Source organism: Penicillium citrinum, assembly GCF_028827155.1.
Source record: "Penicillium citrinum strain IBT 23319 chromosome Unknown utg000008l:1.0-2707905.0:1.0-2709502.0, whole genome shotgun sequence".
NCBI classification, from domain to species: Eukaryota; Fungi; Ascomycota; class Eurotiomycetes; order Eurotiales; family Aspergillaceae; genus Penicillium; species Penicillium citrinum.
In genome coordinates, this window is record NW_026622693.1 from 2,529,307 (window position 1) to 2,548,848 (window position 19,542).

General features: G+C 46.9%; 9 protein-coding genes across 9 annotated transcripts; 4 read left to right on the top strand and 5 right to left on the bottom strand.

The window, feature by feature from the left end:
* Nucleotides 1–1,727: 1,727 nt before the first annotated feature.
* N7469_009388 (uncharacterized protein) lies at nt 1,728–2,404 on the top strand (the record flags this gene model as incomplete). The annotated part of the gene is made up of 2 exons (XM_056648306.1): nt 1,728–2,012; nt 2,081–2,404. 2 exons carry the CDS (start codon nt 1,728–1,730, stop codon nt 2,402–2,404), a joined length of 609 nt encoding a protein of 202 aa, XP_056498071.1.
* Nucleotides 2,405–2,596: 192 nt separating this feature from the next.
* N7469_009389 (xylulokinase) lies at nt 2,597–4,390 on the bottom strand (the record flags this gene model as incomplete). The annotated part of the gene is made up of 2 exons (XM_056648307.1): nt 2,597–3,829; nt 3,893–4,390. 2 exons carry the CDS (start codon nt 4,388–4,390, stop codon nt 2,597–2,599), a joined length of 1,731 nt encoding a protein of 576 aa, XP_056498072.1.
* Nucleotides 4,391–4,877: 487 nt separating this feature from the next.
* N7469_009390 (homoserine O-acetyltransferase family protein) lies at nt 4,878–6,440 on the bottom strand (the record flags this gene model as incomplete). Its single annotated transcript, XM_056648308.1, has 1 exon — nt 4,878–6,440. The coding sequence occupies one exon, from the start codon at nt 6,438–6,440 to the stop codon at nt 4,878–4,880; it is 1,563 nt and encodes a 520-aa protein (XP_056498073.1).
* A 399-nt stretch (nt 6,441–6,839) lies between these two features.
* Nucleotides 6,840–8,210, bottom strand: N7469_009391 (uncharacterized protein; the record flags this gene model as incomplete). The annotated part of the gene is made up of 2 exons (XM_056648309.1): nt 6,840–7,574; nt 7,629–8,210. 2 exons carry the CDS (start codon nt 8,208–8,210, stop codon nt 6,840–6,842), a joined length of 1,317 nt encoding a protein of 438 aa, XP_056498074.1.
* Nucleotides 8,211–8,603: 393 nt separating this feature from the next.
* On the bottom strand, nt 8,604–9,875 carry N7469_009392 (CaiB/BaiF CoA transferase family protein; the record flags this gene model as incomplete). The annotated part of the gene is made up of 1 exon (XM_056648310.1): nt 8,604–9,875. One exon carries the CDS (start codon nt 9,873–9,875, stop codon nt 8,604–8,606), a length of 1,272 nt encoding a protein of 423 aa, XP_056498075.1.
* A 239-nt stretch (nt 9,876–10,114) lies between these two features.
* On the top strand, nt 10,115–11,509 carry N7469_009393 (acyl-CoA dehydrogenase family protein; the record flags this gene model as incomplete). Its single annotated transcript, XM_056648311.1, has 2 exons — nt 10,115–10,445; nt 10,512–11,509. The coding sequence occupies 2 exons, from the start codon at nt 10,115–10,117 to the stop codon at nt 11,507–11,509; spliced, it is 1,329 nt and encodes a 442-aa protein (XP_056498076.1).
* A 525-nt stretch (nt 11,510–12,034) lies between these two features.
* On the bottom strand, nt 12,035–13,882 carry N7469_009394 (flavin-containing monooxygenase; the record flags this gene model as incomplete). Its single annotated transcript, XM_056648312.1, has 4 exons — nt 12,035–12,168; nt 12,231–12,385; nt 12,443–12,976; nt 13,050–13,882. The coding sequence occupies 4 exons, from the start codon at nt 13,880–13,882 to the stop codon at nt 12,035–12,037; spliced, it is 1,656 nt and encodes a 551-aa protein (XP_056498077.1).
* Nucleotides 13,883–14,612: 730 nt separating this feature from the next.
* N7469_009395 (integral membrane protein PTH11-like protein) lies at nt 14,613–15,903 on the top strand (the record flags this gene model as incomplete). The annotated part of the gene is made up of 5 exons (XM_056648313.1): nt 14,613–14,804; nt 14,867–14,903; nt 14,971–15,415; nt 15,487–15,713; nt 15,836–15,903. 5 exons carry the CDS (start codon nt 14,613–14,615, stop codon nt 15,901–15,903), a joined length of 969 nt encoding a protein of 322 aa, XP_056498078.1.
* A 911-nt stretch (nt 15,904–16,814) lies between these two features.
* N7469_009396 (Major facilitator superfamily domain general substrate transporter) lies at nt 16,815–18,667 on the top strand (the record flags this gene model as incomplete). Its single annotated transcript, XM_056648314.1, has 4 exons — nt 16,815–17,089; nt 17,155–17,344; nt 17,407–17,535; nt 17,588–18,667. 4 exons carry the CDS (start codon nt 16,815–16,817, stop codon nt 18,665–18,667), a joined length of 1,674 nt encoding a protein of 557 aa, XP_056498079.1.
* Nucleotides 18,668–19,542: the final 875 nt, after the last annotated feature.

The following is a 19,542-nucleotide window of genomic DNA, read 5'->3' on the forward strand; positions in this document are numbered from 1 at the left end:
ATGGGCGGCTGTCTATGCCTACTGCTGAATTTACCATCCCTGAAATCTACCATTATCGTTCAAATTGTCGGCTACTCGTGGTCAAGTCTTTGAGCAACTTTCATATTCGACTGGACACCTCTTGTCCAGGCAGCAAGGCAGCAAGTGCTAATAACTTGCAGTGTTGGTGGGCACTGAAAGGGAAAGTAGAAGCCGAGGTAAAACCACTGTGGAATGCAGGGACACGAGCAATTGGATCTAGAGTGAAACTTGAATCTCAAGCTGAAGATGCCTCCAAGGCTATCCCATACTATCAAAATAGTAGAGCTATGCAAATCGGCCGAGGGGTCTATATGTGGGAGCTCGAAGAAGGCCATCGGGCCTAATACCTCGAGTCAGTCCATTGCCTTGTACCTATAAAGGTACAATCGAATAAAAATTATTGTCATAGTAAGATGGGACTACAAGATGGATACGCTGTCATTTTGATAGCGTTTCGAGCCGATACTAAATGCCATGGTTTCTCGTTTCTACTGAACCGTGCCTTCGTAAACCCAGATACGTCAATGTCTCAATTTCGCCATGCTTGTTTTCATTTATACAAGGTACTTGGGAAATTTGGAGGAATAAAAGGCTTCAAAAAGGGTTGCACATTTGCGAAACGGGAAGGATATTTCTCAGGTCTATGGACTTAGGCCTCGTTTCCCCCGGCTCACATATATTCCTGCTAAGAAAAATCATCAAACAACCAATGATCAAGAAGATTTTGCCTCTCTTCGTCCGTCTCGGCTGCATCGAGAGCATTTCTGCTTTCAATTTCCTTTTGTGCTCCTTCGCATCCTCATGATATGCGGGAGGAACCCAGCCCTCATCTCCGACACCTATCGCCTTTTTACTGGCTTGAAACTGCTCATGCGCTTCCAATTTAGCATGTTCCAACCTCAGACATTCGGCCGACTCGTTGTCTGGGAAGGAAATTGGGCATAATTCTGTTGCGCCAGGGCACATCATCTTCCAAGTTCTCGACAGAGCAACAAGATCAGCTTTCAAAGTTGTATTATCATCTTCCTATGGATCGCTAGCGCGTTGAAAAAGACGTCTTCTAAGGGCGCTGAAATCGTGAGTCAAGGCATGATAATGATCGGGGTCCAGTGTTTCCGTCATTTTAACATAAAAACTATTTGCTGGCCAACCCCGGACACCGATATATAAGATTTATACAGGTGCATAAAAGCTATCCATAGATTTTATGCACCTACATCCATACACCATGGATGATAAACAAACCACTTCTTTTGAGACGAAGGTTCAACGAGGTTGCCCAGTATAACAGGATAGATAATAGTACTATCCTGTATTTATTGTGTGACCAGTCAGATATTACCTAATATCTGACAGCCAATAGTTAGCTAGTGGCTCTGCTACTAGCAATATACACTTCACAATTCATGATAAAAGCCAAATGACGTGTTATAGATGCCTAGTGAGAGTCAAATAAGAAATTCAAGATTGTCTTCTCGCAGGAATGGTTGACTGGAAATTAGCGGAATACGTATACACTTGGCTGCCTATAGTATCCACTGCCAATTGGGGGCCGGCGCGAATACTCTATATTGCTTCTTTATTTACTATATTACCAGCACCTTTCTACCCAGAATGATCCAAACAAATCATTTGTTCAGTCTATATTTTCCTTCAATACAAGGGTATTTTGTTCTACTAGCCGAAATACCAAGACAATAACTGTCATGGCTGTTACTGAGCTCGCTCTCCTCCGTCTCAAGGCTCCTGAACCTTCTGCAGTCACCAGGAAAGATCTTCGAGCGGCGCAACAAGGGCAGTCCGAGTATTCAGGTCATCCAGTTAAGTTCCTGCGCTCTGTCGAAGACCAGTCTGACTTCTTCTTGATTGGGGGTTGGGAGTCTGTTGATCAGCATCGAGGCGAATGGATTATCTCCGAGATGAACCAGAGATTGCTTGGGAAGTTGAAAGACGCAGTGGATGTGAAATGGATGTTCCACTTAGATATTGATGTGAGTATATCTCTAGAGGCGCACCTAAGTGATTATTTACAAAAAAAAAAAAACTCATTCAGCTCTAGCCCTCGGCGCCCGTCCCCTTTTCAGCGCCTATCATTGGAGTAGCGCGGTGCTTTGTCGAACAAAGTAACAAAGCCGAGTTCGACCGACTTTTCGCTGCGGGATTTGAGGATTTGAAGATATTTACTGCTCCTTATCCGTGCTTTGGTGGTTGGAGAATTGATAAAGAAGGAGAGGACGAGGAGTTTGTCTTGTTTACTGGATGGAACTCGGGCGAACAGCATCAAGAATTTTACAAATCGGAATTGTCGAGAGAATTTGCAAAGACCAAGTCTGTTATCAGGCAGACTGATGTCAAGCATGTCCAATTGGAGAAGTGGGAGTAATGTAGAAGTTTTCTACATTGACGTCGCCATGGTTTATAACTCTGAACATCTCATCAATACTAAAGTAAAGACCAATATCCGAGAAAGAAGCAGGAGGGAATCAATATTTCTTTTATCAACATCGCAATGTATGTCTAACTTAACACCCGTCAAAATGAATCATGGAATCATTATTTCCTCCCTTCGTCAAATCTATACCGTTTCGAGACCCTTAGACAGCACTTGTTGGATAACGTGGTTCTCCATCTTCTCGAATCCTTCAACGGCCTTGCCGTATTGTTCAAACACCCCCTTCTGATATCCATCAGCAATCTTCTCGATGAATTGCTCCTCCTGCCATCGCTGACCAATGAGATTCTCAAAGGTCTGACCTGGTTGCCGTTCCATTCCCCAAACAGCTTTATAGGCAGCTCCGAGGGCACATGCATTGTCGCCAATGTCCAACTTGTAGACACCTTCCACACCACCCAAGATTTCACCGGCAATTTTAGCGATAGCCTGGTTCTTGGATCCACCTCCAACAAGATAGACCCGACGTGGTTGGGCAGGCAGCCCGTTGCCAGGGCTGGAGGTCAGACCACGGGAGCGCAGTCGGAGGGAGAGGAATTGACTTTCGACAATGGCGCGAGCCTCGTCGTTTGGTGCAGTCCACCCAGCAGTGGTTTCTTGCAGGTCTCCCGTCTCGGCATTGTAAGTGAAGCGCCACTGACCAGAGGGTAGGTTGGGGACGATTTCTGGTCGCGGGAAGAACAAACCCATCTTCATCAAGTCTGCTTGGTTCTTCTGTCCAAGAGGACTGGTTTCCACGGCAATCTTATCAAAGTTGGCCCAAGGCTGGGCGGGAGTATCCCTCAAGGATTCATTAATTGCGTCTCGGACGTATTCACGAGCCAAGCCACCATTCTTATAACAAAGCATGAACATATAAAGCCCGGCGGTTGTGGGGTGATTGAAGAAGTGGGTAGCAGGGTCCGGCATGTAGCTTGGAGTAGACATTAAGAAAGTTGTGGAAGTTCCAAGAGAGACCATCGCATCGGAAGGCCGAAGCGGCAGTGCAAGAATCGTGGCGGGGTTGTCTCCGGTTGCTGGAATGACGGTACAATCCGGGCTGAAGCCGTAGCGCTTGATATAATAGGAGTGAACGGATCCTAGATGCAGGCCACCATCTTCAGGGACATCACCAAGTTTTTGCTTCAGACCTTCGACGTCGAACTTGCCAGAGCACAGCTTGAGGATCTGGTCGTCATAGGCACCCTTCTTGATATTCCACAAGTTCATACCGCATACATCAGAAATATCGAAAGGAGCAATGTGACCGAGGAAAAGCGAAGCGATGAAAGACGAGACTAAGGAGATGCGTGCAGTCTTTTTATACACCTCGGGGTGCTTCCTGGTAAAGCGGAGGATTTGCGGACCGGTGAATCTCTATTGAGAGCATGAAGTAGCTTGTGTCAGACCATCTCTTAACCTCAATTGACAAGTACTTACGTGATGAGCCTTGCTGCCAGTAGCCTGAGCCAAGTTCTCTTGACTGCCCAGGATTGCATCGAACTCGTCGCATTCTTTCTGAGTACTGGAATCCTGCCAATTGGGACTGTAAGGATGAGAAAAGGCGGCGGGTAATTGATCCTGAAGAGACTTGGAGGAGTCCAAGTTGTGCAGCAGGGTCTCTGCTTCATCTCCCCAATAAACACTTCCATGTTGCTGTCCTGCGCCACTGATGCCCTTCACTCGACTGAAATCCAGTCCTTGCTTGCGCAGACTATCCAGGACGGTATCCATGGCCTGGAGCCACAATGCGACGGGGGCAAAAACTTCATGCTCAGCTTCATTGGTCAAGACGCCCTTCTTGATTGGGAATCCAGTTGAATCTGCATCGAAGTCGAATTTGGCAATGTAGACCACTTTGAGGTCGGAGTTGACGACCAGACCCTTGAGTTGTTGGGTCGAGAGGTCGAACCCAATATAAAGAGGGGATTGCGACATGTCGACTCAGGAAGTGTGGTTCAAAAAATTGAATAGCAGTAAGTCAAAATAAGGATAGCAATCAACAATTGAATAGTGTGGTCAATGAATAGTCCCTCTGAAGTGTAAGAAATTGAAAATGTTCCAAGTTGGAAGTTGAATGCCGCGGGGGAAAAGGCGGATGATGTCAAGAAGTCCCCACAGTTTCGGGCGCCGCTTTCTGTTTGCGCTTCAACCGGAGGAGTGTGTTCCTATAGAATGTTAGTACTTAGTACAGCTGGGCTAGTTGGGGGATAATATATGATTAAAATTATGATCAGTATTAGCCTGGTGGATTATAAAAATAGAATAGATATAGGCTAAGAGTACAGTAGTCTGGACAATAATATATAATGATAGCAGCGAATGGCAGTATTTCGGTTAAATCGGTTAATTAGCTGTGCATATCTATATACAATTTCACTATGATATGGTATGATATAACATATGATAGAGATATTCATTCAATTTACTGCAAAAACCGTCCCAGCGGCCCGCCAATATTCTGCAAATCCAATAAAAATGTATCGTGACCAAACATCGACACATCTTCGCCCAATTCAATGTGTTCGACGGTCTGATTCCCTCCAGCACGGAGGGTCTCCGCAATCTCGCGCTGTTGCCAGGCCGGGAAGAGAATATCACTGGCCACTCCCATAACAAGAACGGAATGGTTCTTGAGAGGGGAGAGACCAGCCACAAGATCCCGCGGAGGTCCATCCGAAGATCCAGAGACTGGTCTGTCAGTGGGGGGGATCGAAGCGGTTGCCTCAGGTTGTTCCTCGTAAGGTTGATCAGGCAGAGTCAAAGTGCATGTACGATCGGAGACATTGGATGAGACATCGCCCTGGGCAATGCGAGACTCTGCCTCGGCGCGTCGGCGACGAGTCTCCGATTGATGTGCGTGGCCAAGATCGAACAAATCCATCGCCTTAGATACATAAAGTAGACTATTGGGATCAAATTCCAGACACCATTTCTCTCCCGCATGGTCGAGATAAGTCTCGATCAGAAAGTCTGGGCAGAGAGCAGGCTGCTTACTAGGGTCTGCACGACGACGGCCAAATCGATTCTCCCACTCGGGTCCACTGCGATAGGTGACGGTTGCAATCTCTCGGGCAAGTTTCATACCCGAGTGAGGGGGGATCGAATCATAATAGAACCCACGAGCCCAATTGGGGTCCATCATAAGGACCTGGCGCTGTGTATGTCTCATCGCAATACTGTAAGGGTGGCTACGGGCGCAACCACTGATGCTGACGATCTTGCCCACTCGCTCGGGGAAAAGTGTACCAGCAGCCAAACTTTGCATACCGCCCATACTCGAGCCAACAGAAGCCGCGAGTTTTTGTATCCCCAAGAAATCCAGCAGTCGGAACTGCGCGCGCACCATATCGTCGACGGTCAGGATGGGAAATCGAGTCGCATAGCGTTGTGAGTCGGAGGGATCGGTGGAGGAGGGACCAGTAGAACCAAAACAACCACCCAGCACATTGGTACAGATAATATGATATTTATTCGTGTCGAGAGGTCGGCCAGGACCGATGAACTTCTCCCACCATCCGGGATTGGGATTAGAGGCCGTGCTGTGCGCATGGCTTGAGGCGGACAAGCCGGTATGTAAAAGAATGGCGTTGCTCTTGTCGCTATTGAGCTCACCCCAGCTTTCATATGCAATATCAAATTCCGGCAAAACACCACCCCAATCCAGCAAGATCGGCTTCTCGCTGTGAAATCGTTGATGTTCTCCGGCGGTATAGGACGGTTCGGGGCCGGTTTCTAATGAGCGAGCGGATAACTGTGCTGATCGAGCTTCTTGCGCATCGAGACACGGAAAAGACATGGCAGGGTTGGAGGAATCTTTGAACGCAGCATTTGTCGAGGAAAAACGAATAGAACCGATCTGTTGTCGGAGCTGTAAATGGGTCAACGTCCGACGAGCTGTGGCTCGGAGTGACGAGTCCATAGGTCGCCATTGTGAGGGTCGCAGAGAGCGAGATGCATTTCGCATCACTCCAGGAAGCGAACGCATTGTGTCAGGCTCTAGTCAAATCCAAGGAATGTCGTGATGATTTCACGATTTCCACCGAGAAAGTTGGACTTGGGCATGGTTATCAAGCAATTTACCGCCTGAGTTGTCAGGCCTGAATATTCCCCAAGTAGGAAGGCGGTATTCTAGCTTTTATAGCCTCAGGCTGAAGTCGGACATGGCGTCATCAAGCTGCACTGTGATTGGCCAGAGCTGCCCGCGGAATGCCCAAAGGGGAAAACTTGCCTTTTTGGGATAAATTATCAAACAATTGAAAAATGATAGAAGAAGAGATGGAAGAATAATTCGGTTTTGGGTATAAGTCGTGAGTAGAGTTTTTAGAAATGCTAATACTACCTATTAGCTATCGTTCAAAATAGTGACAAAGCTTTTCTATATGGTCTATAAACCAGTACACTTCATTCCCGTTATCGTTTCAACGTTGTCGAAGGCTCTTTCTGGTATGTGAAAAAGGCTCTTCACTTTACTCTTGGCTAGATCTTGCCAGTGAATCGTTTCCATACCCAATTCTTCGTTCATGATGTTACAGCCAATGATGATTTGCCAGCATTGACCAAGGTAATGATCCAATTGGGCTCTGTTGGCAGGGTGAAGGGGATCATGCGGGACGTCGAGAACCCTCTGAGCTCTATAATCGGCAAACCCCATTATTATAAGCACGATCTCGATTGGAAGTCGTTTGGAAAGGAGTGCTCGTCGAACCGATTCGACATCAAATCCAGATGGCGCATATTGAGCTTCCAATGAACCCTCTAAATTAAGGAACTCATTAAATGAGAGCAGACCATAGTGACCGGCGCGGTCGATAATGTCTGTGCGATGGAGCCAATGATTTTCATCAATCTTTGTCGACTTGTCAGATTCGTCACAAAAGTGCTCATAAGGGATCCCAAAAAATTGCTGGTGTGGATAAGGCGTTGCTTCGGATGGGCAATGTGACTGAGTGACTCTTCTCAGCATGGACTGATAGAATGCTGCATGGCGATAGTCGGTTTCATCAGTTCGACCCGCTGCAGGGTCATAGAGTTGCGGGAAACAAAGTGCGACGTTCAGTGCAATATAAGCGTCCAGGGCATGAAAAATAACCATATCCCACCCGAGATCAAACGGGTTCGCCTGCAATAAGTTTTAGTCACGTTGCCGGAATGATCAAATCAGAGGTGGTTTTACCATGCAATCACAGAGAGCAGCGGAGTACCACCCTGAAAGCCCTTCGTCTGGGTGAGCACATGCCTGAAGAATTGGACCTAGTTCGCCTAGCATGAGTAGCATCTTCACTACCTCCAGATTGAGGAATCCGATCTCGGTGGTACTCAGGAAATTGCAATGATCATCACACTCCCAAGGATGAAAAAATGCGGAAGCAGTTCTTTGCTCAAATGGAAGTCTAGGCCCGTCTTTCACTTCTTCGGATAGAAGTGAGTCGATCTTTTTAAAGAGATCATCTCCCAAGAGAATATCACTGGGCTTCGGGGAACTGTAGTTCTCTGGGTACTGGGCTCGCTTGTGTTTCGAAGCATCAGACACGGCCTTTGCAAATGCCTCAGTAAATTCATCTAGATGAGGATATGTTGATATAGAAGAATTCGGGTGCAAATTAGTGGCACCGCACGCGCAGCCCTCTTTGTCCTTTAGTTTGCCGGGCAGCCCAGGAAGATTGAGGGCGCGAATTTGGGGTGCGAGCTCACCCGGGGCCCAGTGAAGATTCGAGGCAATTAAATGCCATGGTATCTCATTTGATAGATGGTCCATGGGATGCTTGTAGGAAATATGATGGATGATGGATGATGGATGTTAAACAATGATGTGTTGGTCGGTTGATAGACGCTAACTACAAAAAGTAGCGGGGACCAAAACAGGAGACTGGGTAATTAAACCACGTTCTTTTGCTAAATGGACCACAATACCCACCACTCTTTCATGGTGAGTCTATAATTTATTTCATACTACATAGTATATGTACAATATAGACTACAGACATATTTCACTCGATGCAATTCTCGGTGGGAATTATCAGGTGAGACGAACGGGTAGCTCTTTGAATTGATAATCGAGGGAATATTTATATCGGCATAGCAAGCTTTCAAGTGCCAGGTAATCTACACCAGTACTAGTACGGCCGTGGCGAAGACTGGAATCGCAAACCTAACTCAGCCCCAATTCGGCCAGAATAGCCTGGTTATGCTCTCCCACCTTTGGAACCGATGCAATTCGAGCTCCGTATCCACCTTTCTCTGGTATCATGGTAGACCCCGGTGGGAGAAGGGTTGGAACCACACCCGCCGGTGTTTGTACGTGCGTCCAGCGCTCTCGAGCTTTGAGTTGCGCATGATTCCAGACACCCTGCATATCGTTGACATTTGCATTCGCGATTGTCGCTCTATCTAGACGCGTGATTGTCTCCTCGGCAGTGAGTTTTGAGAAACTTTCACATATGATAGCCTTGAGAGCATCGCGGTTCTGTGTTCGTTTGGAGTTGCTGGAAAACCGCTCATCTGAGGTCAACTCGGGCTGAGAAAGGACCCCAGAGCAGAAGTTGGCCCATTCACGCTCGTTCTGAATTCCTAGCATGACGGACTGACCATCTCCCGTTTCAAATGGGCCATATGGATATATCGATGCGTGCGAGGCACCTGCTGGGATGGGTCCAGCGGCGCCTTCAAAAGCATAATATATTGGGAACCCCATCCATTCAACCATGCTCTCAAGCATGGAGATGTCGATTCGACATCCTTTTCCATCCTTTCCACGTTGCATCAAAGCAGAAAGGATGTTGGTGTAGGCATACATGCCCGCGGCGATATCAGCAATGGATATTCCCACCTTTGCGGGCTCCTTGCCAGTCCCAGTCACTGATAGCATGCCAGCTTCACTTTGAATGAGAAGATCATATGCTTTCTTGTCCCGATACGGCCCATCCTGCCCGTAACCAGAGATGTCACAAACGATCAAGGAAGGGTGCTTATCTTTCAGTGATTCATGAGAGACCCCTAGACGAGCAGCAGCCCCAGGTGCCAGATTCTGAACGACCACATCTGCCTTTCCCAATAATTTCATGAGTGTAGCATGATCTCTCTTATTCTTCAAATCTAGTGCCAGGCTCTCTTTGGATCGGTTGGTCCATATGAAGTGGGATGCCTCGCCATTGACCCGCGTATCATATTGGCGGGCAAAATCACCGACTCCAGGCCGTTCAACTTTGATCACTCGAGCTCCAAGGTCGGCCAACTGTCGTGTACAAAATGGCGCTGCGATAGCCTGTTCAAGACTGACAACTGTGATACCTTCAAGTGGTGCAGGACGGTGGCCATTTGATGTTGCACTTGAATATTGGCGTGAGAGAGGGAGAAATTGGGGAATTCGGGGATGAGAGGGGGTCCTCAAGGGATGAACGCCGCGTAACAGAGCAAGTCTCATCATTGCAACATATGAATGCAAAGGCTTTTCTTTTTTTTTTCTATTCGAAAGCAGCCGATAGTCCTTCCTTTTTCTATTCGACATTCTCAATCTGCGAACTAGAAACGCGATGCGCCCGAGCAGCCGAGTCGGCTATTTGCTCGGTTACATGCCTTATAACAGTGGAGACATCGACATCATTTAAGACGAGCATGCAGACCGTCGAGTAAAGATCAATCACAAATAATTGTCTGCACACCATGTTTGGTCTGCAATGGCAACGCTTACTCCGGTCTGGATGGGCCTCTTCCAAGCCCTTCATTCAAAGATCTCACGCAATGCGCAATGGCCTGCCAACACGAGCGGCCTTTTCGACATCAGCGCGCCGTGAACTAATGGAAATGGCGGGCTTCACTGATGAACAGTTGACAGTCCGTGAAGCCATTTCACATATTTGCTCTAAATTTCCCAATACCTACTGGCAAGAGCGTGACCAACTCGAGAAAGATCCCAAAGAGTTTCATGCTGCCCTGGCCAAGGATGGATGGCTTGGAATTGCTCTTCCTGAATCGCATGGAGGAGCTGGATTGGGTAAGTTACTATACCCAATGTTCCACTTATTCTTATATCCCTAGTACAAGACTAATCGGATCACAGGTATCTCCGAAGCTACAATGATGATGCAAACCATCACACAGTCCGGCGCAGGAATGGCCGGTGCGCAAGCCATTCATGCCAACGTCTACGCTACTCAACCGTTAGCCAAGTTCGGCACCAAAGAGCAGTTGGAAACAACGATACCCAATATCATCAATGGTACTTGGAGAACTTGTTTCGGAGTCACCGAGCCTAATACTGGCCTTGAGACCCTGAAGCTTAAGACTCTGGCTAGCAAAACGGCTGATGGGTATTCCATTACTGGCCAAAAGATCTGGATCACTTGTGCGCAGGTCGCATCCAAGATGATCCTGCTTGCTCGAACTACTCCCCTCGAGGAGGTCAAGAAGTCGAGTGAAGGGCTGTCTCTTTTCTGCATTGATTTGAACCGTGACCAGCCAGGGCTAGACATGCGCAAGATCAAGAAGATGGGCGGACGGGCCGTTGATGCCAACGAAGTCTTCTTCGATAACTACCAAATCCCCGCCAATACCCTCATCGGAGAAGAAAACCAGGGGTTCAAGATCATTCTCCACGGTATGAATGCTGAGCGATGCCTATTAGCCGGTGAAGCCCTGGGTCTGGGTTACGCTGCCCTGGAAAAGGCATCGCAGTATGCCCAGGAGCGAGTTGTCTTTGGTCGACCCATTGGCCAAAACCAAGGTGTTTCTCATCCCCTTGCCGATGCTTACATGAAATTGGAAGCAGCCAAATTGGCTACTTACCACGCGGCCCGCCTATATGATACCAACGATGGCTCTGTGCCATTCCATTCCATTGGTGTTGCCTGCAACAGCGCCAAGTATCTGGCCGCAGAGGCAGCATTCACGGCTTGTGAGCGAGCTGTATTAGCACACGGCGGCATGGGTTATGCAATGGAGTACGATGTTGAGCGCTACCTTCGAGAATGCTTGGTTCCTCGGATTGCCCCGGTGAGTCGCGAGATGATCTTGAATTATGTCAGTGAGAAAGTTCTTCAGTTGCCTCGCAGCTATTAGTAAAATCGGGTTTGAGAAGTAAATAAATTCTGAATATGCCTAAACCCGGAAACCTCAAATTCCTTTTTTTTTCTAACTTGTAAAAGATAATATTGCGCATAACTCTCGAAATCCGGTAGACCCTGCATTCCGTAGTAGCTTGCTGAACAAAGATCAAACCGATCATCTGGAATCATTTAATACTTAAACAAAGTGCGTATCACTAACAGTGGCTACTACTAGTACCAACAATGCCAGCCAACGATAAGAATTGCACTTGACATCGTAGGATAAAACTTTCGCATTCTCGCCGAATTTTGGACATGGCGGATGTCGGCGAACCAAGATAGTTGAGAGAAATTTACATAGACAAAGATCCCTACCTCAGTACGATTCTTGATTTGCAAACAAAGTATCGTTATCAGAGAAGATTAAGACCGTCTTATCGACGTACATGGCATAAATTACCCTTCATATAGTTGTCTTCTAAATGACCAATGTCATCTCGATAGGAATACTTACTTCTCTAGGCTTCTTTCTCCCAGCCTACTTCAGGTAATATCCCAGATCGCCTCCCTCGGCTCGCTCCCATTCGAGCTCTCCATTTCCAAGGAAATTGAAAGGATCAGATGTATTATGCTCGATATGGAAGTCCTCGCCACGAATGTCGCTTATGGCCTCTGTGTAATGTTAGTATCAAAGATTCGATCACTATTTTGAAAATCCCAAAATTAGAGCGTACCTTTGAAGTGGATGACGCTGCCAGGGTACATCGCCGTGACGATTTTTCCATTATTATACCAGGCATTGCACCCTCTGCTCCAGACGGTGTTCTTCAAAACACTCTGGGCCCGGCGGTTGTAATTGCGAACGACCGCATCCGAAACCGCGATAGATCTGGTCAGAACGTATTAGTGGATGGAATGAATGTTTTTCGTGGAGGCCAAAGCCTACTTGATATCCTCGCGAGCAATTTTCTGTATCCATTTGAGCATGTAATCGGCACTCCAGCCCAACATCTGAGGGACACTACCGTGTCCGATAGGACAATTTGGCCCGGCAAACATGAAATAATTTGGTGCTGCCGCAGCGCAGATAGAGAAATATGCTTCAGGTAAGTTCTTCCATTCTTTATCCAAGCGACGACCATCTCGTCCTATGAATTCCCACCCAGGGATGAATGACGTATCGAATCCAGTTGCACAGACGATGAGATCAAAGTCTTCCTCCCCATCTGAAGTCCGAATACCAGTCGGAGTAATTTCCTCGATCCCTTCAAAACACCATTTTGCATTAGGCTGCTGCATGGCCTCGAGGTATCCGTCGCCCGGGCTGAGTCGACGGCAACCGACATCATACTTAGGGATGAGCTTCTCCATAAGTTGTGGATTTTCACTAAGACGCTGTCGCATAACACCTTCGGTCGCAGTACCGATGAAGCGGTTCAGATCGGAATTAGCCAACATTAGGCTATACACGGAGTTGACACTTGACTGTGTTAGCAGATAAACTACCATCATACCAGGCATTATTCAGTTCAAGAATGATATTTTATACTCACGATCGCTCAACGCGTTTGCGATATTCGAGGAAACCCTGCGGATCATTTCGATGCATGGCTTTCTCCTCCTCCGTATATTCGAAATTAGTGCCCATTCCATCCTTTGTGATATCTGGGCATAAATTGACCGAGATCCATGTTGGATTGCGAATATAATTTCTTATCTTAGCTGCTTTCGGTTGTATTGCTGGTACAACTTGAATGCCGGAGGAACCGTTTCCAATAACCGCGATATTCTTTCCCTCCCATTGATAGGATGTATCCCATGCAGCTGTGTGGAGAATCTTCCCCCTGAAACTGTCCAGCCCCGGAATATTTGGCAATTTCGGTCGGTTGAGAATACCCGAAGCGTTGATCAAGATGTCTGCTTCGTCGTCGATGATACTTCCGTCGGTCTGCTTGAGCTGAAGGGTCCATTTTCCAGTGCTCTCGTTCCAGATCGATGCGATGAGCTTTGTATCAAATTGAATTGATTCTGTCAATCCATACTTTTCCACGGTGTCCAAAATGTACTTTTGTATTTCGGCCCCTCCAACATAGCATTTCGACCACGAAGGATTCGGTTCGAAGGGGAAAATATAGCTGTGTGCTGGAATATCACAGCCAACTCCGGGATAAATATTCTCAAACCAAGTTCCGCCAACTTCCTTGTTCTTCTCGTAGATTTTAAATTTAACAAAATCCAGAGGCTGTTCATGTTTCAACTTGTGGGCTAATATCAACCCTGAAAAGCCTGCGCCGATGCAAACAACTCGCAATTTTCGAGGCGCGAAAGCCCATTGCTTTGGGTCGATGCGAATTGGCTCATTGCTGAAAGATTCTTTCGATGACATCGTGGTCGAGATTAGCAATGCTTCGTTCTCACCGGAACTTCGACTTTTGTAAAATTTTCGGGAAGCCGCGAGGGGCGAACATCCTCACCCTTATCCCTAGGGCCAAATGCTAGCCCATTGAGTGATCAGCCCATGGCTGGCTTTGGTGGCCCGCCAAGTGGGACAACTTCGAAGGGGGCAAGGATTATCAAAAAATAGAGTCGGATTTTAAGAGCGTTGAAACAGACTCGGCATTGAACTAGCCGTCATTAACCCGTTCACTAGACCATCGGCTCGGGGAATTAGGGGGACTGCTAGTGGTGGATTAGCTATGGTTCTGGCATTTATGACAGGCTCCACCTGCATAGCATGAGCCCAGATACATGTGTAGTTATCTGCAGTCGTACTATTCAACGGGCTCAATCTGCTACTCTCGCATAAAAGCATGACTCGTAGTTACAAAGTACTTCACACACTCTTATGGAGCCGGTTGGAAGTCCCTGTTTAGCGTATGCAACCGCGGGATATGAAGGATTTGCGCTAGATAGCGCCATGGCATCCTGACACAAGTAGTTGCAGAAGTAGCGCTGCATGATAGGTGAAGGTGTTGGGGGCGATTCCTTCGTGCCACACACGGTGTCAATCTACTTTAGAAGCTATCCCATATCATTGAATACGATTGACTTTCCCGTGAAGATATCTTCCGAGCCTTATTTTTCTTTATTCTGTCTCTACTAGAGATAGTATTAGTATGTCAACGAGTGTATTTGGGGAGCCTCCCCCGGGCACTGATCTCTCGGCCAATCATACCAGCAATAATAATGCAGCTGTCATTATCACTTATATCATTGCAGCCATCGCTGTTGCACTTCGATTCTACACTAGATGGCAAGTACGAAGAGTGTCTATTGCTGCAGATGACTGGATGAGTCTTGCTGCTTTGGTATAATTCGGTCCCATATGAGACTCGGAGAACCAGGCTAACAGTTATATTTCGGGTCATAGGTATCAGTCACTGCAAGCTTTGCCTCGACAATTATCGGTATATATTGCTCCGAATAACGATCCGTATGCCCTTGGAAGAACAAGTACTGATTTTAATAATTCAGGTGGCTATCATGGGCTTGGAAAGCATGTATGGATTGTACCCATTGAGGATGTAGTAACCGTCATGCAAATCCTGTTTGCATATGTCCTCATTTACGTTGTCACTGTTCCGTTAATCAAGTTTTCCATATTGTTGCTATATCGACGCATCTTTGGTATGACATGGACGATCTGGGTCTGTATGCTTCTCACAGCTGGATATTTCGTGTCTTGTACGGTCGCCTTTCTCGTCTGCTGTCAGCCAGTCTCCTATTATTGGAGTCAATACATTGACCCTACCGGGGGCAAATGTGTATTTGACCTGTACCCTTTTTACATCGGCAACGCCGCTGCAAACCTCACCACGGATGTTCTTATTCTATTGGTCCCGATACCTTTGACGTGGAGGCTCCAGATGCGCACAAGCCAGAAGATCCTGATTATCGGCATCTTCTTACTGGGTGGATTGTATGACTCCGTTCGCTATGTCCATATTTTCTGCGGATTGCGTCTAGTACTAATTTCAATATATCTTCCAGCGTCTGCGTCGCCAGTATTGTAAGGATATATTACATGACATTCCTGGCTAACTCAGTCGACATCACTTGGATCATGGGAGATGTCTTCATTTGGTCCAGTGTCGAGCCTTGCATTGGCATTCTATGTGCCTGTCTACCGACTTTGAAGCCACTGCTCCGACATGCATTGCATCATATCTCTATTTTCAGCAGTTCGAAAAACACAAACAGCTCCCACACAGTTTCAGGTAGGGGCTCTTCGAAACGAGAGAGGGCATGGGGCGGAGAAAGAAGATGCCCCTTGACTGGGACGAGGCCCAATTAACAACGCATGCGGTACATATTCAAATGCAAGATACTAAAAAGACAGAAACCGATGATGATGGAATTACAATCGAAAGAGAGTTCCGAATGGAGGAGGAGCATAATCTTCGCTGAATTGAATCGTTACAGTAGAAAGAGAAGTCAAGCTTCCAAATGTCTTATTTGATCCAGAACTTGCAGTTATAGTCTCTCTTTTTGTCTCGTCCTCGTCTAAGTTCACTTCCTTCTGATACTCATGCTATGCTAGAAATTTTCCTGCATTACCTACAGCCAGGACCATGTCTCTGCCTCCCTATCTATGGTATGACTGCTACTTTAGATCATTCTACCATCGATTGGGAGTTTGATGGGCAAATATAAGCGACCTTCAGCATCATCCCAAGGCTCTCCATTGGCTGCGATGGCAATTTGGGCCTGGAATGTTGATTTATATCTAAAGCAAGGTCTAAAACGACCGAAAACCGGCGCATTTAACACAAGATAACTCCAACAACATACGAGACAAAGGATCCTACTCCGTTGTCGCCAGAATTGGCATCAGTCTTGGATAGTTTAATACATCCAATGGGACATCAGCTGAACAGCCGCGATAGTCTTAGATCCAGCCGTCCCCGCTTGCCAAGGGGGAAATTTCTACCCATCGCTACCTAGTAGCGCTTTGATAGTATCAAAGCGCTACTCGGCAAGGCTTTTCGATTACCATCACCAAGCTCCGATAGTTCTTGGCCAAAGGCTAAATTTCCTTGGATACCTCTACTGCGGCATTTTTCGGCCAACTTCCGGATGGAGTCTTTGGGAAACATTGGAAATCGTGATGCTCCGATTGACGCACCCCGCGCTCCCCGGATTTTCATGTATAAATACCCGATTCTCCATGTACCCCAGTTTTTACCCCAGACGTCAAAACCAAAATCAGGGTGTGATCATCACCTCTTCTTTTCTTATACCAAACAGTCATAAATTTTTGTTAATCATACCACTTTCTACGAAATCGTGTGACCTTTGCCTTGGGCATACGGTCTAATATGGCAGGATCCAAGAAACCTATCAACATCTTCCGACTGAAGAACTCGGGTGAGCCCAGTCAGGTTTTCAACTGGAGACTATGGTTTGCAGTGATTTCGTTTGGCTTGATGGGCGCTGCTCGTGGTGTTGACGAAGGGTTAATATCGGGCGCGTTCAACTCCAAGGATTTCCAGAGATACATCAACTATGATTCGTACAGTGAAGTGGAGCAAACGAACATCAAGGGAGATGTCACTGCGATGGTTCAGATTGGATCTGTTGGTGGGGCGCTTTTGTATGTTGCATCTGTCTACCACTGAGTCTCTTGCGGCCATCTCTAACTGGTCTTCTTCTCAATAGTGCATTCTTGGTTTGCGATCGTATCGGTCGAATCTGGGCCACACGTCAATTGTGCATCCTATGGATTCTAGGAATAGCCATCTTTATGGGTAATGGGGGCAACCTGGGCGCTGTTTATGCCGGTCGATTCATTGCAGGCCTCGGCGTGGGCCAAACCGTCGTCGTCGCTCCTGTGTATCTGGCCGAGATCGTAAGTGGTCCATACATATTAATTATGGTGCAGGTTTAACAGTTCACTGACTCAATTTCCAGTCCCCTGCCGCTGTTCGAGGTCTTTGTACCTGCGTGTTCACGGGCTTTGTTTATTTGGGAATCGTTCTAGCCTACTTTGCGAACTATGGCTGTGAGATTAATATCGGCGACACAACTCATAACCGTTGGGTAAGTGAAAGCGCGTATTGAATGAGTGGACTGTGCACTAATATTTATCCAGCTTGTCCCTACAAGCATTCATATCATATTTGCCGGTCTTATCTTCATCCTCTCGTTCTTCCAGTATGAATCGCCTCGTTACCTCGTCAAACAAGGGAAGCACGAAAAAGCCATCCACAATCTCTCCAGGATTCGGGGCCTTGACCCAGAGCATGAATATGTCGTTCGCGAGATAACTGCTATTCAAGCAACACATGAGGCTGAGATGGAAGCAACCCATGGATCGGGTCCCATTGGAGTTCTCAAGGAGGCCTTCTGCGTTCCATCAAATCTCTATCGCGTTTATCTCACATTCATGGCGCAAATCCTATCCCAATGGTCTGGTGCTGGTAGCATCACTGTTTACGCTCCTGATTTATTCAAACTTCTTGGTATCACAGGAAATAACGAGAGTCTTCTAGTCAGCGCAATCTTTGGAATTGTCAAACTAGTTGCTGCTATTGCGTGTACTCTTTTCCTTGTCGATGTCATTGGACGCAAAAGAGCGCTGCTTATTGGAATTACACTCCAGGCGATCTCTATGATTTACATTGCTGGATTTTTGACGGCGGTCCCAGAAATGGGCGTTGTCGACGGTTTCCAGCTACCCGATGGCCTGAAGGGCGCCAGTGAAGGCGCAATCGCAATGATCTATCTGTCAGGTTTTGGATGGGCTTTGGGATGGAACTCAATGCAGTACCTATTGACTGCAGAGTTATTCCCGCTTCGGATTCGTGCACTGTGTACTTCCATGGCGATGACTTTGCACTTTGCAAATCAGTATGGAAACGCACGCGCTGTTCCCAACATGTTACTACCCACCGCGCAGGGTGGAATTGACCCTAAAGGTACTTTCTGGTGCTTTGCAGCTATCACTGTCATTGGTGGAGCTTGGGTTTGGTTCAGCGTTCCAGAAACTGCTGGTCGCACTTTGGAAAGCATGGATCGTCTGTTCGCCCTTCCATGGTACAAAATTGGACTGCATGGCAATAAAGATGCCGATGCCCGAGATCAATTTGTGGAGGATAAGATGGAGATGGCTGAGCAGTCCGAAGGACAATCGAAGCATACAGAAAGAGTTGACCCTTCTGCTCGCGTTTAAGTTGTCGACAATGGGCATAACCCAGCTCCACTACCTTGCTGAATCCATGTGATTTCATTTACAACAAATCTGTAATCTCAACTGTCTGTCCAGTGGCCAGGCCTTCCTCGAAGATGCAGTACTTGGAAAATATAATTTTACTGAACTACTATTGTCGAACGGAATTCTGTAGTGAATATCTGTAATTTGCCACCTTCCATACGCCGGACGGGCCCTCTTTGAAGGATTTTTTAAGGATATGTGCTGCTTGCATTCTTTTCTCCAGGGGGATATTAGGTACTGTTGCTTATGTAGGCAAGAAATGTAAAACTGGGCAGTGTGAAGTCGCGAACAGTTCTTCCCGTAGTTCAATAGAAGGATACCGAGGCTTCTACATTCGCAGAACAAAGTCCTTTATCTACAAGATCTCATATAATATTCACCGACATCCTTCCAGGTCCCGTTTTTTCCTTGAACCGGCAATGGATTTATGGATGAAACCGAGGAAGCCGACGAGCGCAGCTTAGAGTGCATCGGGAGGAGGAACCGAATTGCTCGCTCAGATATTGCCTATCGCTTACCTCGGTGTAGATATAATAGACATGCCGAATCCCAAGACCATTTCATGCTAATACTCTATAAGTTATTTCCCAAAGCTGGGCTCTTCAAGTCCACACCGAACCTTATCGCCTGGCCAAGTGCACTACACTTTAGAATATCAAGATTGGTTAGCTTGGAGTTGCTCCTCAGTCTGGTCAGCGTCTTCGGGGGATTTTACTCTCCACCTTGGCAATGATTGTTATACTAACTGTTTTGCTGATACTAAACCTTCAAAGATTCAGATTTGGATAATATTACAAGTGAAATGGGTGTCTTATAAATACAAATGAGGAAAA